Source organism: Bufo gargarizans, chromosome 3, assembly GCF_014858855.1.
Source record: "Bufo gargarizans isolate SCDJY-AF-19 chromosome 3, ASM1485885v1, whole genome shotgun sequence".
NCBI lineage: Eukaryota > Metazoa > Chordata > Amphibia > Anura > Bufonidae > Bufo > Bufo gargarizans.
In genome coordinates this window covers 531,703,482-531,721,534 of record NC_058082.1, presented here as the reverse complement: position 1 = coordinate 531,721,534, position 18,053 = coordinate 531,703,482, and the positions used below count along the sequence as shown (strand labels likewise).

At 51.1% G+C, this 18,053-nt stretch overlaps 1 protein-coding gene across 3 annotated transcripts in view; it reads left to right on the top strand.

Annotated features, from left to right (window-relative positions):
- Positions 1 to 18,053, top strand: part of HASPIN (histone H3 associated protein kinase) — a 134,966-nt gene that overhangs the window by 80,371 nt on the left and 36,542 nt on the right. For all 3 annotated transcript variants that reach the window (XM_044284045.1, XM_044284042.1, XM_044284043.1), the window contains one exon: positions 4,174 to 4,236. In XM_044284045.1, the coding sequence (XP_044139980.1) occupies positions 4,174 to 4,236 (63 nt within the window). The remainder of the gene's footprint in view (positions 1 to 4,173; positions 4,237 to 18,053) is intronic.

The following is an 18,053-nucleotide window of genomic DNA, read 5'->3' as shown; positions in this document are numbered from 1 at the left end:
AGTAATATGTGATATCTTATAAGTATAGGAAATACATGCTGAGGGCAGAGCTGTGTCCTAGCATCTACATAGCATATACACTATGTACTATAGCTTCACCACACTGACATCTGCTCAGAAAGCTCATCTACATATCACTGTTTTATTCAGACACAATGTATGAACATACAGACACCAGTAATGTGATATTCTGTAAGTAAAGGAAAGACATGCTGAGGGCAGAGCTGTGTCCAAGCATCTACATATCATATACACTATGTACTATAGCTTCACCACACTGAGATCTGCTCAGAAAGCTCATCTACAGATCACTGCTTTATTCTCAGGCACAATATGATTATACAGACACCAGTAATATGTGTTATTCTGTAAGTATAGGAAAGAAATGCTAGGACGCAGCTCTACCCTCAGCATCTACATATGATATACACTATGTACTATAGCTTCACCACACTGACGGATCTGCTCAGAAAGCTCATCTACATATCACTGCTTTATTCACAGACACAATGTTTGATTATACAGACACCAGTAATATCTGTCATCTTATAAGTATAGGAAAGACATGCTGAGGGCAGAGCTGAGTCCTAGCATCTACAGACGTGGACAAAATTGTTGGTACCCTTTGGTCAATGAAAGAAAAAGTCACAATGGTCACAGAAATAACTTTAATCTGACAAAAGTAATAATAAATTAAAATTCTATAAATGTTAACCAATGAAAGTCAGACATTGTTTTTCAACCATGCTTCAACAGAATTATGTAAAAAAATAAACTCATGAAACAGGCATGGACAAAAATGATGGTACCCCTAACTTAATATTTTGTTGCGCAACCTTTTGAGGCAATCACTGCAATCAAACGCTTCCTGTAACTGTCAATGAGACATCTGCACCTCTCAGCAGGTATTTTGGCCCACTCCTCATGAGCAAACTGCTCCAGTTGTGTCCGGTTTGAAGGGTGCCTTTTCCAGACTGCATGTTTCAGCTCCTTCCAAAGATGCTCAATAGGATTGAGGTCAGGGCTCATAGAAGGCCACTTTAGAATAGTCCAATTTTTTCCTCTTAGCCATTCTTGGGTGTTTTTAGCGGTGTGTTTTGGGTCATTGTCCTGTTGCAAGACCCATGACCTGCGACTGAGACCAAGCTTTCTGACACTGGCTAGTACATTTCTCTCTAGAATTCCTTGATAGTCTTGAGATTTCATTGTACCCTGCACAGATTCAAGACACCCTGTGCCAGACGCAGCAAAGCAGCCCCAGAACATAACAGAGCCTCCTCCATGTTTCACAGTAGGGACAGTGTTCTTTTCTTGATATGCTTCATTTTTTCGTCTGTGAACATACAGCTGATGTGCCTTGGCAAAAACTTCGATTTTTGTCTCATCTGTCCACAGGACATTCTCCCAGAAGCTTTGTGGCTTGTCAACATGTAGTTTGGCATATTCCAGTCTTGCTTTTTTATGATTCGTTTTCAACAATGGTGTCCTCCTTGGTCGTCTCCCATGTAGTCCACTTTGGCTCAAACAACGACGGATGGTGCGATCTGACACTGATGTTCCTTGAGCATGAAGTTCACCTTGAATCTCTTTAGAAGTCTTTCTAGGCTCTTTTGTTACCATTCGGATTATCCGTCTCTTAGATTTGTCATCAATTTTCCTCCTGCGGCCACGTCCAGGGAGGTTGGCTACAGTCCCATGGATCTTAAACTTATGAATAATATGTGCAACTGTACTCACAGGAACATCTAGTTGCTTGGAGATGGTCTTATAGCCTTTACCTTTAACATGCTTGTCTATAATTTTCTTTCTGATCTCTTGAGACAGCTCTTTCCTTTGCTTCCTCTGGTCCATGTCGAGTGTGGTACACACCATATCACCAAACAACACAGTGATTACCTGGAGCCATATATATAGGCCCAATGGCTGATTACAAGGTTGTAGACACCTGTGATGCTAATTAGTGGACACACCTTGAATTAACATGTCCCTTTGGTCACATTATGTTCTGTGTTTTCTAGGGGTACCATCATTTTTGTCCATGCCTGTTTCATGAGTTTATTTTTTTACATAATTCTGTTGAAGCATGGTTGAAAAACAATGTCTGACTTTCATTGGTTAACATTTATAGAATTTTAATTTATTATTACTTTTGTCAGATTAAAGTTATTTCTGTGACCATTGTGACTTTTTCTTTCATTGACCAAAGGGTACCAACAATTTTGTCCACGTCTGTACATATCATATACACTATGTACTATAGCTTCACCACACTGAGATCTGCTCAGAAAGCTCATCTACATATCACTGTTGTATTCACAGACACAATGTATGATTATACAGACACCAGTAATATGTGTTATTCTGTAAGTATAGGAAATACATGCTGAGGGCAGAGCTGTGTCCTAGCATCTACATATCATATACACTATGTACTATAGCTTCACCACACTGACATCTGCTCAGAAAGCTCATCTACATGTCATTGTTTCAAAGTTATCACCCCATAAAGTGAAATGTGTGAAAGAATGAGGCTGCAGGTGAGGAGGAGCGGCTCCTCCTGTGTTCCGGAGTCTTCTGTATGTCTTGGTGCTTGTGTATCGCTGAGTGAGAATTCTCGTTTCTGCCAGCTAAGCCCGTTCTGTCCAACAGATTCCTGATCCACCTATAAATGGCAGCGTAAGACATCCGGCTTCTAGGAATGCTGGCTGAATCTGAACAGTGGGGGCGCTCCCCTCATGAATCCACTGCACACTTGATCCTCCTGCCTCTCCCTCTATACATGTTGGCCTGTCAGTCACCACGCGGAGCGGTGGGGGGCGCTCTCCTCATGAATCCACCGCACACGTGCTTCTGCCTTTCCCTCTATACATAGAATCCTATCCGTCACCACGTGGAGCGGTGGGGGCGCTCTCCTCATGAATCCACCACACACGTGCTCCTGCCTCTCCCTCTATACATGGAAACCTGTCAATCACCACGCGGGAGCGGTGGGGGCGCTCTCCTCATGAATCCACCGCACACGTGCTCCTGCCTCTCCCTCTATACATAGAATCCTATCCGTCACCACGCGGAGCGGTGGGGGCGCTCTCCTCATGAATCCACCGCACACGTGCTCCTGCCTCTCCCTCTATACATGGAAACCTGTCAATCACCACGCGGGAGCGGTGGGGGCGCTCTCCTCATGAATCCACCGCACACGTGCTCCTGCCTCTCCCTCTATACATAGAATCCTATCCGTCACCACGCGGAGCGGTGGGGGCGCTCTCCTCATGAATCCACCGGACACATGCTCCTGCCTCTCCCTCTATACATGGAAACCTGTCAGTCACCACGCGGAGCGGTGGGGGCGCTCTCCTCATGAATCCACCGCACACGTGCTCCTGCCTCTCCCTCTATACATGGAAACCTGTCAGTCACCACGCGTAGCGGTGGGGGCGCTCCCCTCATGAATCCACCGCACACGTGCTCCTGCCTCTCCCTCTATACATGTTGGCCTGTCAGTCACCACGCGGAGCGGTGGGGGCGCTCTCCTCATGAATCCACTGCACACTTGATCCTCCTGCCTCTCCCTCTATACATGTTGGCCTGTCAGTCACCACGCGTAGCGGTGGGGGCGCTCCCCTCATGAATCCACCGCACACGTGCTCCTGCCTCTCCCTCTATACATGTTGGCCTGTCAGTCACCACGCGGAGCGGTGGGGGCGCTCTCCTCATGAATCCACTGCACACTTGATCCTCCTGCCTCTCCCTCTATACATGTTGGCCTGTCAGTCACCACGCGGAGCGGTGGGGGCGCTCTCCTCATGAATCCACCGCACACGTGCTCCTGCCTCTCCCTCTATACATGTCAGTCACTGGAGCTCAGAAGAAAAGAGGGGGGAATAAATCTGCAGCGCTACCGTCGGCGCACAATCCAGCTACAGAGTGGACGCGGAAAGGACCCTTTATCGGCCATTAACAAGACGTGGACACCTGATGGGGGCGTCAACTCTGGTTTGCGCTCTGAAGGTTGTGCTGCAGATTTTCCCCCCCTTATTTTCCTGTGAACATCCAGCCCGGTGGGGAATGCCTCGGCAGGATGTTGCGCCGATCATGTAATATGGCTATTACCGTGCTGTCGCACTGGGATGCTTACATGATGGGAGTCCTCATGCATCTTCCTTCTTCTTGCAGGGAGCTCAGCTTACTGAGTGACGGAGAAGAGAATCAGACCAGCGGCTTCATCCAGTTGCATTCGTAAGTTCTGCTTCCTGCGTTCCTTCACTCCTGTGTGTGTCTGGGGTTCATTGTGAGAAGAGCCTGGCACCGCCGCCGGCAGGATTGTAGCTGGCGCTGCCAGGGCGCATTTATTACTGCATAAATACAACCTCCTTGTGGTCGACACCGCATCACAACTCTGAGGCTTCTTAAAGGGGTTCTCCGGGAAATACCTAAATATTACTTTATTATAATATTATAAATATATTCCCAAATACCTTTCATTAGTTATAACGGCTCTTTTTGTCTGGGGAGCGATCATCAGGGGAAATAAAATGGCTGCCGTTCTATTAGTGCACACAGAACCTGTCCTAATCACACAGGAGGACACAGCGCCACTTCCCCACCTCCTCTCTGTACTTCATGTCTCCTTATGTACTCCATTCCTTCAGAGATTCAGCTGAAGATCATATTAAACAGTATTCAGGACCATAACCCCTGACGAGCAGAGAGGAGGATGAGGCAGCTCTTTACCTCAGTGCTCTGAAATAACTTGTCCTGCTGTGTGATTAGGACGGGATTTGTGTGCACTAATAGGATGGCGGCCATTTTATTTCTCCTAATGATTCCTCCCCAGAGAAAACGAGCCGTTATAACTAATGAAAGGTATTTGGGAATAGATTTATATTAAAGTAGTATTTATGTTTTTTCATTTTCTTAATTCCTGGAGAACCCCTTTAACGCTAGTTTTCTTTCATACCGAGGTTAATAAATGTACATATCAGTTATTACATAGATGAGTATTTATAGGGGGCGTTATACATATCAGTTATTACATAGATGAGTATTTATAGGAGGCGTTATACATATCAGTTATTACATAGATGAGTATTTATAAGGGGCGTTATACATATCAGTTATTACATAGATGAGTATTTATAGGGGGCGTTATACATATCAGTTATTACATAGATGAGTATTTATAGGAGGCGTTATACATATCAGTTATTACATAGATGAGTATTTATAGGGGGCGTTATACATATCAGTTATTACATAGATGAGTATTTATAGGGGGCGTTATACATATCCGTTATTACATAGATGAGTATTTATAGGAGGCGTTATACATATCCGTTATTACATAGATGAGTATTTATAGGGGGCGTTATACATATCAGTTATTACATAGATGAGTATTTATAGGAGGTGTTATACATATCCGTTATTACATAGATGAGTATTTATAGGAGGCGTTATACATATCAGTTATTACATAGATGAGTATTTATAGGGGGCGTTATACATATCAGTTATTACATAGATGAGTATTTATAGGGGGCGTTATACATATCCGTTATTACATAGATGAGTATTTATAGGAGGCGTTATACATATCAGTTATTACATAGATGAGTATTTATAGGAGGCGTTATACATATCAGTTATTACATAGATGAGTATTTATAGGGGGAGTTATACATATCAGTTATTACATAGATGAGTATTTATAGGAGGCGTTATACATATCCGTTATTACATAGATGAGTATTTATAGGGGGCGTTATACATATCAGTTATTACATAGATGAGTATTTATAGGAGGTGTTATACATATCAGTTATTACATAGATGAGTATAGGGGGCGTTATACATATCCGTTATTACATAGATGAGTATTTATAGGGGGCGTTATACATATCAGTTATTACATAGATGAGTATTTATAGGAGGCGTTATACATATCCGTTATTACATAGATGAGTATTTATAGGAGGTGTTATACATATCCGTTATTACATAGATGAGTATTTATAGGGGGCGTTATACATATCCGTTATTACATAGATGAGTATTTATAGGGGGCGTTATACATATCCGTTATTACATAGATGAGTATTTATAGGGGTCGTTATACATATCAGTTATTACATAGATGAGTATTTATAGGGGGCGTTATACATATCAGTTATTACATAGATGAGTATTTATAGGAGGCGTTATACATATCAGTTATTACATAGATGAGTATTTCTAGGAGGCGTTATACATATCCGTTATTACATAGATGAGTATTTATAGAGGGTGTTATACATATCCGTTATTACATAGATGAGTATTTATAGAGGGTGTTATACATATCACTTATTACATAGATGAGTATTTATAGGAGGCGTTATACATATCCGTTATTACATAGATGAGTATTTATAGGAGGCGTTATACATATCCGTTATTACATAGATGAGTATTTATAGGGGGCGTTATACATATCCGTTATTACATAGATGAGTATTTATAGAGGGTGTTATACATATCCGTTATTACATAGATGAGTATTTATAGGGGGCGTTATACATATCAGTTATTACATAGATGAGTATTTATAGGGGGCGTTATACATATCAGTTATTACATAGATGAGTATTTATAGGGGGCGTTATACATATCACTTATTACATAGATGAGTATTTCTAGGAGGCGTTATACATATCCGTTATTACATAGATGAGTATTTATAGGGGGTGTTATACATATCCGTTATTACATAGATGAGTATTTATAGGGGGCGTTATACATATCCGTTATTACATAGATGAGTATTTATAGGGGGCGTTATACATATCTGTTATTACATAGATGAGTATTTATAGGAGGCGTTATACATATCCGTTATTACATGGATGAGTATTTATAGGGGGCGTTATACATATCCGTTATTACATAGATGAGTATTTATAGGATGTAGTAGCTGAAGGACGCGGCTTCGCTCGGGTATATTTCATTTAATGTTTGTGTGTTGTTAAAATATATTGACAGTTTCCCACATAACAGTGACCTCTACAGCCCCCCACCCCCATAACAGTGACCTCTACAGCCCCCCACCCCATAACAGTGACCTCTACAGCCCCCCACCCCATAACAGTGACCTCTACAGCCCCCCACCCCATAACAGTGACCTCTACAGCCCCCCACCCCCATAACAGTGACCTCTACAGCCCCCCACCCCATAACATTGACCTCTACAGCCCCCCACCCCATAACAGTGACCTCTACAGCCCCCCACCCCATAACAGTGACCTCTACAGCCCCCCACCCCATAACAGTGACCTCTACAGCCCCCCACCCCATAACAGTGACCTCTACAGCCCCCCACCCCATAACATTGACCTCTACAGCCCCCCACCCCATAACAGTGACCTCTACAGCCCCCCACCCCATAACAGTGACCTCTACAGCCCCCCACCCCATAACAGTGACCTCTACAGCCCCCCACCCCCATAACAGTGACCTCTACAGCACCCCACCCCCATAACAGTGACCTCTACAGCACCCCACCCCATAACAGTGACCTCTACAGCCCCCCACCCCATAACAGTGACCTCTACAGCACCCCACCCCATAACAGTGACCTCTACAGCACCCCACCCCCATAACAGTGACCTCTACAGCCCCCCACCCCCATAACAGTGACCTCTACAGCACCCCACCCCCATAACAGTGACCTCTACAGCACCCCACCCCATAACAGTGACCTCTACAGCACCCCACCCCATAACAGTGACCTCTACAGCCCCCCACCCCATAACAGTGACCTCTACAGCACCCCACCCCCATAACAGTGACCTCTACAGCACCCCACCCCCATAACAGTGACCTCTACAGCACCCCACCCCATAACAGTGACCTCTACAGCCCCCCACCCCCATAACAGCGACCTCCACAGCACCCTATTCCCTTAACAGTGACCTCCACAGCACCCCTCCCCCATAACAGTGACCTCCACAGCACCCCATTCCCATCTCTACAGCAGCCTGCCCCTAGGTCTAGTTTTAGGGTGGACAGTCCGGCTTCCAGACCCCCTGTCCTCCGTCGGGCGCAGGGCCTGGACAGACACAGGGTTGTCCTTTTGAACTCTAACTGTCGGCTTCCAGACCCCCTGTCCTCCGTCGGGCGCAGGGCCTGGACAGACACAGGGATGTCCTTTTGAACTCTCACTGTGTCGGCTTCCAGACCCCCTGTCCTCCGTCGGGCGCAGGGCCTGGACAGACACAGGGATGTCCTTTTGAACTCTCACTGTGTCGGCTTCCAGACCCCCTGTCCTCCGTCGGGTGCAGGGCCTGGACAGACACAGGGATGTCCTTTTGAACTCTCACTGTGTCGGCTTCCAGACCCCCTGTCCTCCGTCCGGCGCAGGGCCTGGACAGACACAGGGATGTCCTTTTGAACTCTCACTGTGTCGGCTTCCAGACCCCCTGTCCTCCGTCGGGCGCAGGGCCTGGACAGACACAGGGATGTCCTTTTGAACTCTCACTGTGTCGGCTTCCAGACCCCCTGTCCTCCGTCGGGCGCAGGACCTGGACAGACACAGGGTTGTCCTTTTGAACTCTAACTGTCGGCTTCCAGACCCCCTGTCCTCCGTCGGGCGCAGGGCCTGGACAGACACAGGGATGTCCTTTTGAACTCTCACTGTGTCGGCTTCCAGACCCCCTGTCGGGCGCAGGGCCTGGACAGACACAGGGATGTCCTTTTGAACTCTCACTGTGTCGGCTTCCAGACCCCCTGTCCTCCGTCGGGCGCAGGGCCTGGACAGACACAGGGTTGTCCTTTTGAACTCTCACTGTCGGCTTCCAGACCCCCTGTCCTCCGTCGGGCGCAGGGCCTGGACAGACACAGGGATGTCCTTTTGAACTCTCACTGTGTCGGCTTCCAGACCCCCTGTCCTCCGTCGGGCGCAGGGCCTGGACAGACACAGGGATGTCCTTTTGAACTCTCACTGTGTCGGCTTCCAGACCCCCTGTCCTCCGTCGGGCGCAGGGCCTATGTCCTTTTGAACTCTCACTGTGTCGGCTTCCAGACCCCCTGTCCTCCGTCGGGCGCAGGGCCTGGACAGACACAGGGATGTCCTTTTGAACTCTCACTGTGTCGGCTTCCAGACCCCCTGTCCTCCGTCGGGCGCAGGGCCTGGACAGACACAGGGATGTCCTTTTGAACTCTCGCTGTGTCGGCTTCCAGACCCCCTGTCCTCCGTCGGGCGCAGGGCCTGGACAGACACAGGGATGTCCTTTTGAACTCTCACTGTGTCGGCTTCCAGACCCCCTGTCCTCCGTCGGGCGCAGGGCCTGGACAGACACAGGGATGTCCTTTTGAACTCTCACTGTGTCGGCTTCCAGACCCCCTGTCCTCCGTCGGGCGCAGGGCCTGGACAGACACAGGGATGTCCTTTTGAACTCTCACTGTGTCGGCTTCCAGACCCCCTGTCCTCCGTTGGGCGCAGGGCCTGGACAGACACAGGGATGTCCTTTTGAACTCTCACAGTGTCGGCTTCCAGACCCCCTGTCCTCCGTCGGGCGCAGGGCCTGGACAGACACAGGGATGTCCTTTTGAACTCTCACTGTGTCGGCTTCCAGACCCCCTGTCCTCCGTCGGGCGCAGGGCCTGGACAGACACAGGGTTGTCCTTTTGAACTCTAACTGTCGGCTTCCAGACCCCCTGTCCTCCGTCGGGCGCAGGGCCTGGACAGACACAGGGTTGTCCTTTTGAACTCTCACTGTGTCGGCTTCCAGACCCCCTGTCCTCCGTCGGGCGCAGGGCCTGGACAGACACAGGGTTGTCCTTTTGAACTCTCACTGTGTCGGCTTCCAGACCCCCTGTCCTCCGTCGGGCGCAGGGCCTGGACAGACACAGGGTTGTCCTTTTGAACTCTCACTGTGTCGGCTTCCAGACCCTGTGTCCTCCGTCGGGCGCAGGGCCTGGACAGACACAGGGTTGTCCTTTTGAACTCTCACTGTGTCGGCTTCCAGACCCCCTGTCCTCCGTTGGGCGCAGGGCCTGGACAGACACAGGGATGTCCTTTTGAACTCTCACTGTGTCGGCTTCCAGACCCCCTGTCCTCCGTTGGGCGCAGGGCCTGGACAGACACAGGGATGTCCTTTTGAACTCTCACTGTGTCGGCTTCCAGACCCCCTGTCCTCCGTCGGGCGCAGGGCCTGGACAGACACAGGGATGTCCTTTTGAACTCTCACTGTGTCGGCTTCCAGACCCCCTGTCCTCCGTCGGGCGCAGGGCCTGGACAGACACAGGGATGTCCTTTTGAACTCTCACTGTGTCGGCTTCCAGACCCCCTGTCCTCCGTCGGGCGCAGGGCCTGGACAGACACAGGGATGTCCTTTTGAACTCTCCCTGTGTCGGCTTCCAGACCCCCTGTCCTCCGTCGGGCGCAGGGCCTGGACAGACACAGGGTTGTCCTTTTGAACTCTCACTGTGTCGGCTTCCAGACCCCCTGTCCTCCGTCGGGCGCAGGGCCTGGACAGACACAGGGATGTCCTTTTGAACTCTCACTGTGTCGGCTTCCAGACCCCCTGTCCTCCGTCGGGCGCAGGGCCTGGACAGACACAGGGATGTCCTTTTGAACTCTCACTGTGTCGGCTTCCAGACCCCCTGTCCTCCGTCGGGCGCAGGGCCTGGACAGACACAGGGTTGTCCTTTTGAACTCTCACTGTGTCGGCTTCCAGACCCCCTGTCCTCCGTCGGGCGCAGGGCCTGGACAGACACAGGGATGTCCTTTTGAACTCTCACTGTGTCGGCTTCCAGACCCCCTGTCCTCCGTCGGGCGCAGGGCCTGGACAGACACAGGGATGTCCTTTTGAACTCTCACTGTGTCGGCTTCCAGACCCCCTGTCCTCCGTCGGGCGCAGGGCCTGGACAGACACAGGGATGTCCTTTTGAACTCTCCCTGTGTCGGCTTCCAGACCCCCTGTCCTCCGTCGGGCGCAGGGCCTGGACAGACACAGGGATGTCCTTTTGAACTCTCACTGTCGGCTTCCAGACCCCCTGTCGTCCGTCGGGCGCAGGGCCTGGACAGACACAGGGTTGTCCTTTTGAACTCTCACTGTCGGCTTCCAGACCCCCTGTCCTCCGTCGGGCGCAGGGCCTGGACAGACACAGGGTTGTCCTTTTGAACTCTCACTGTGTCGGCTTCCAGACCCCCTGTCCTCCGTCGGGCGCAGGGCCTGGACAGACACAGGGATGTCCTTTTGAACTCTCACTGTGTCGGCTTCCAGACCCCCTGTCCTCCGTTGGGCGCAGGGCCTGGACAGACACAGGGATGTCCTTTTGAACTCTCACTGTGTCGGCTTCCAGACCCCCTGTCCTCCGTCGGGCGCAGGGCCTGGACAGACACAGGGTTGTCCTTTTGAACTCTCACTGTGTCGGCTTCCAGACCCCCTGTCCTCCGTTGGGCGCAGGGCCTGGACAGACACAGGGATGTCCTTTTGAACTCTCACTGTGTCGGCTTCCAGACCCCCTGTCCTCCGTCGGGCGCAGGGCTGGACAGACACAGGGATGTCCTTTTGAACTCTCCCTGTGTCGGCTTCCAGACCCCCTGTCCTCCGTCGGGCGCAGGGCCTGGACAGACACAGGGATGTCCTTTTGAACTCTCACTGTCGGCTTCCAGACCCCCTGTCCTCCGTCGGGCGCAGGGCCTGGACAGACACAGGGTTGTCCTTTTGAACTCTCACAGTGTCGGCTTCCAGACCCCCTGTCCTCCGTCGGGCGCAGGGCCTGGACAGACACAGGGATGTCCTTTTGAACTCTCACTGTCGGCTTCCAGACCCCCTGTCCTCCGTCGGGCGCAGGGCCTGGACAGACACAGGGTTGTCCTTTTGAACTCTCACAGTGTCGGCTTCCAGACCCCCTGTCCTCCGTCGGGCGCAGGGCCTGGACAGACACAGGGTTGTCCTTTTGAACTCTCACTGTCGGCTTCCAGACCCCCTGTCGTCCGTCGGGCGCAGGGCCTGGACAGACACAGGGTTGTCCTTTTGAACTCTCACTGTCGGCTTCCAGACCCCCTGTCCTCCGTCGGGCGCAGGGCCTGGACAGACACAGGGTTGTCCTTTTGAACTCTCACTGTGTCGGCTTCCAGACCCCCTGTCCTCCGTTGGGCACAGGGCCTGGACAGACACAGGGATGTCCTTTTGAACTCTCACTGTCGGCTTCCAGACCCCCTGTCGTCCGTCGGGCGCAGGGCCTGGACAGACACAGGGTTGTCCTTTTGAACTCTCACTGTCGGCTTCCAGACCCCCTGTCCTCCGTCGGGCGCAGGGCCTGGACAGACACAGGGTTGTCCTTTTGAACTCTCACTGTGTCGGCTTCCAGACCCCCTGTCCTCCGTCGGGCGCAGGGCCTGGACAGACACAGGGATGTCCTTTTGAACTCTCACTGTCGGCTTCCAGACCCCCTGTCCTCCGTCGGGCGCAGGGCCTGGACAGACACAGGGATGTCCTTTTGAACTCTCACTGTGTCGGCTTCCAGACCCCCTGTCCTCCGTCGGGCGCAGGGCCTGGACAGACACAGGGATGTCCTTTTGAACTCTCACTGTCGGCTTCCAGACCCCCTGTCCTCCGTTGGGCGCAGGGCCTGGACAGACACAGGGATGTCCTTTTGAACTCTCACTGTCGGCTTCCAGACCCCCTGTCCTCCGTCGGGCGCAGGGCCTGGACAGACACAGGGTTGTCCTTTTGAACTCTCACTGTCGGCTTCCAGACCCCCTGTCCTCCGTCGGGCGCAGGGCCTGGACAGACACAGGGTTGTCCTTTTGAACTCTCACTGTGTTGGCTTCCAGACCCCCTGTCCTCCGTCGGGCGCAGGGCCTGGACAGACACAGGGATGTCCTTTTGAACTCTCACTGTGTCGGCTTCCAGACCCCCTGTCCTCCGTCGGGCGCAGGGCCTGGACAGACACAGGGATGTCCTTTTGAACTCTCACTGTCGGCTTCCAGACCCCCTGTCCTCCGTCGGGCGCAGGGCCTGGACAGACACAGGGATGTCCTTTTGAACTCTCACTGTGTCGGCTTCCAGACCCCCTGTCCTCCGTCGGGCGCAGGGCCTGGACAGACACAGGGTTGTCCTTTTGAACTCTCACTGTGTCGGCTTCCAGACCCCCTGTCCTCCGTCGGGCGCAGGGCCTGGACAGACACAGGGATGTCCTTTTGAACTCTCACTGTGTCGGCTTCCAGACCCCCTGTCCTCCGTCGGGCGCAGGGCCTGGACAGACACAGGGATGTCCTTTTGAACTCTCACTGTCGGCTTCCAGACCCCCTGTCCTCCGTCGGGCGCAGGGCCTGGACAGACACAGGGATGTCCTTTTGAACTCTCACTGTGTCGGCTTCCAGACCCCCTGTCCTCCGTCGGGCGCAGGGCTGGACATACACAGGGATGTCCTTTTGAACTCTCACTGTCGGCTTCCAGACCCCCTGTCGTCCGTCGGGCGCAGGGCCTGGACAGACACAGGGTTGTCCTTTTGAACTCTCACTGTCGGCTTCCAGACCCCCTGTCGTCCGTCGGGCGCAGGGCCTGGACAGACACAGGGTTGTCCTTTTGAACTCTCACTGTCGGCTTCCAGACCCCCTGTCCTCCGTCGGGCGCAGGGCCTGGACAGACACAGGGTTGTCCTTTTGAACTCTCACTGTGTCGGCTTCCAGACCCCCTGTCCTCCGTCGGGCGCAGGGCCTGGACAGACACAGGGATGTCCTTTTGAACTCTCACTGTGTCGGCTTCCAGACCCCCTGTCCTCCGTCGGGCGCAGGGCTGGACAGACACAGGGTTGTCCTTTTGAACTCTCACTGTCGGCTTCCAGACCCCCTGTCCTCCGTCGGGCGCAGGGCCTGGACAGACACAGGGATGTCCTTTTGAACTCTCACTGTGTCGGCTTCCAGACCCCCTGTCCTCCGTCGGGCGCAGGGCCTGGACAGACACAGGGATGTCCTTTTGAACTCTCACTGTCGGCTTCCAGACCCCCTGTCCTCCGTCGGGCGCAGGGCCTGGACAGACACAGGGTTGTCCTTTTGAACTCTCACAGTGTCGGCTTCCAGACCCCCTGTCCTCCGTCGGGCGCAGGGCCTGGACAGACACAGGGTTGTCCTTTTGAACTCTCACTGTGTCGGCTTCCAGACCCCCTTTCCTCCGTCCGGCGCAGGGCCTGGACAGACACAGGGATGTCCTTTTGAACTCTCACAGTGTCGGCTTCCAGACCCCCTGTCCTCCGTCGGGCGCAGGGCCTGGACAGACACAGGGTTGTCCTTTTGAACTCTCACTGTGTCGGCTTCCAGACCCCCTGTCCTCCGTCAGGCGCAGGGCCTGGACAGACACAGGGATGTCCTTTTGAACTCTCACTGTGTCGGCTTCCAGACCCCCTGTCCTCCGTCGGGCGCAGGGCCTGGACAGACACAGGGTTGTCCTTTTGAACTCTCACTGTGTTGGCTTCCAGACCCCCTGTCCTCCGTCGGGCGCAGGGCCTGGACAGACACAGGGATGTCCTTTTGAACTCTCACTGTGTCGGCTTCCAGACCCCCTGTCCTCCGTCGGGCGCAGGGCCTGGACAGACACAGGGTTGTCCTTTTGAACTCTCACTGTGTCGGCTTCCAGACCCCCTGTCCTCCGTCGGGCGCAGGGCCTGGACAGACACAGGGATGTCCTTTTGAACTCTCACTGTGCCGGCTTCCAGACCCTCTGTCCTCCGTCGGGCGCAGGGCCTGGACAGACACAGGGATTTCCTTTTGAACTCTCACTGTCGGCTTCCAGACCCCCTGTCCTCCGTCGGGCGCAGGGCCTGGACAGACACAGGGATGTCCTTTTGAACTCTCACTGTGTCGGCTTCCAGACCCCCTGTCCTCCGTCGGGCGCAGGGCCTGGACAGACACAGGGTTGTCCTTTTGAACTCTCACTGTGTCGGCTTCCAGACCCCCTGTCCTCCGTCGGGCGCAGGGCCTGGACAGACACAGGGATGTCCTTTTGAACTCTCACTGTGTCGGCTTCCAGACCCCCTGTCCTCCGTCGGGCGCAGGGCCTGGACAGACACAGGGATGTCTTTTTGAACTCTCACTGTGCTGTCTGTGTGATCTGCAGGGAGTAGGTCGCCCTCCCTCGATCCCCTGCAGGCCCTTTAAGTTTTATTCTAGTGAAAGGTCCTATATATTAGATTATACAGATCAGTCACGGTGCGCTTCGCTGTGACAGTTGTGGCCGAGCAGGCTGGCTGCATGCCCTCTCGTGTACTGGCTGCGGTGGACTCCATGTATGCTGGTTGCCAGGGGCAATGTCCTGTACTGCAGCCTGTGTGTTCACTTCCCTGTTTGGTTCTGATGGGGTTAACATTCCCTGGTCTGGTCCTGCGTGTGGCTTATCAGGTGCCCTCGTTATCGCAGTTACAGTGCCTTGCAAAAGTATTCACCCCCATTGACTTTTTTCGTATTTTGTTGTCTCACATCCTGGAATTAACATGGACATAACATTTATAACATTTACAGAACGCGCCGACAACTTTCAAGAGTTTTTTTTTATTGTGAAGCAAACAATAAATAGGACAAATAACAAAGTCATTATGGTCGTGGCTACGGATCCTGGAGCTGGCGTGACGGTGCCAAGGAATAGACCTAGCAGTGCTACTGACTAAAAGGCCTGAATTGTGCCCATAGCCGCGAACATGGGTAGCCTATAAGGGGCCAAAAAGTCAAGCAGGGTAGATTTTAGGATTTTATTGAATAGGTACCTGGTTTACAAAACTAGTTTGCAAAAAACTTCTGAAATTTCCTGTTGTGGATTGGGAATGTACCTGGTGGAGCAAGATGATTCCCAACAACCCATTTTACGAATGATATGACGGGTACGTTGTGCTTGGAAGCCGCAGAGGCAGCTCCCATCCTAAAGGAGTGTCCTGATATGGTTTTGGGATCAATACCTAGGCCTGAAACTAGTAGATGGATGTGGGATACGATCTGTGCTGTCGTGAGGGGCTTGGATTGGAAAGGCAATTGCAGGCTATCTGGGGAGGAATGACCCAAGGAGCTCATTCATTTATTTAAAACCTGGACTGGGCACCGCGTAAGGATTTGAAATATTTGACTTGGACTGGAGGCCCTGTTTGTGATGTTTTGGTGGAAGGTAGTTGCAAGATGAAATGATTGTGATTCCAGGCTAGCTGACTCTTAGTTAGGCCCTTGGATTTGGGAGAGAAACCTGTGAATTCTCCTGGTCGCAGGAAACCGTAGAAGCCTAAATACATGGCCGCCTGGATAACCGTGCTGGGTTAGAGCCCAAAAGGGTTGCTGTCTAGGGAATTGGAGAGCTTCCTAAACAGTTCCCCTGAAACTGGTTGTCTGCTTGGAGTGCTGGGTTGGCTACTTTTTTGAATACCCCTAAGAATTGCCTTAAATGCGGGGGACGCGAAGATTGCTCTACTATCAGGATGTTTTAAGGTAGAGTAGTATTGCACCCCTGCCATGTATAATCTGATGGAATTATAACTGAGTTTAAGGTGTTAAACGCCATTAAATAAGTGATCTTATCTGTGCCGCTCCTTGGGTGGAGAAGTTATTATTTTTTATTTTTTTTTAAGGCTGTTCCAACCGGTCTTGTAATTTCTAGCTGTGTTGGCTGACCGTGATCTTTGTACGAGGGATTTGGCGGATGAAATGAATTGTGCTAGTCCATGCGTAGGGTGTTGAACTCTGGAGGGGATAGTCCTGCTGGCTCCGCCTCCGGCATGACCTGAAAGAAATGTTGGAAATTGAAGCGTGACAGTGCGTCAGCGGCTGAATTCTGGACGCCCTGGATATGTCTACATGATATCTGAAAATTGTACTGTAAAGAGAGCCAAACTAATTTGCGGACAAAGGGCATGATATGATGTGATTTGACCTACCCTTGGTGATGATGTCCACTACTGCCTGATTGTCCGTAATGAATGTCACCAGGGAATTGGCCCATTGCCTGCCCCAAACTTGGGCAGCCGCTACAATCGGGTAGATTTCTAAAAGAGGGGAGGATCTGAGGTACTCGTTGAGATGAGATTTCAGGTGGCCACTCGTCTGCAAACCACTGGTTATTGTAGATGGCAGTGAAACCTCTGGAGGCGGCTGCGTCTGAAAAAATGGTAGAAGAGGGACTCCATTGGGGAACAAATAAGGAGATCCCATTCCAGTTGGTCAGGAAGGAATCTCACATGGTCAAGTTGGCCATTGCTTAGGCATCCAGAAATACCGGGGAGTCCTGCTCTGTGGCTGCTGGAAGCAGATTCAATCATCTGGATTAAAAAGCCTTGCCCTGGGGCATGATTCTGGTGACAAAATTCAGCATACCCAGCAGGGATTGTAATTCCTGCTCCAAGAGGACGCTGCAACCCACAAATTTGGAAATAAGCTCCTTGATTTTGGACAGTTTCTCCTCTGGCAGTCTTTCTTCCATTTTTTGGGTGTCCCCCAGATTGGGGGACACCTGGGAAATAGTGACCATAAAGTAATAACCTTCCAATTATCATTCAAAAGAGCGTTTCTACAGGGAGAAACAAAAATACCAAACTTCAAAAAAGCTAAATTTAGCCAACTAAGAGCGGCCATCGGCCTAACTAACTGGGACAAAGTCCTCAAAAATAAAAATACAGCCACAAAATGGAATATCTTTAAAAGCATCCTAAAATCTCATTGTGAGAGGTACATACCGTATGGGAATAAAGGGTTAAGGAACAAAAAGAAACCAATGCGGATAAACAGAACGGTAAAGAAAGCAATAAATCACTAAAACAGGAAACAGGAGGGAGCGAGGAAGCACTGAAAAACTATAAGGAAAAAGATGGAACATATAAAAAACAAATAAAAGCGGCCAAACTAGAGACCGAGAGATTAATTGCCAAAGAGAGTAAAACTAACCCTAAAATATTCTTCAATTATATAAATGTTAAAAAGTATAAATCTGAAGGTGTCGGCCTCTACAGAGTGATGAGGGGGGAGTCGCAGAGAGCGACGAGGAGAAAGCAAAGCTGTTAAATATTTTTCTCTCCAATGTATTCACTGAGGAAAATAA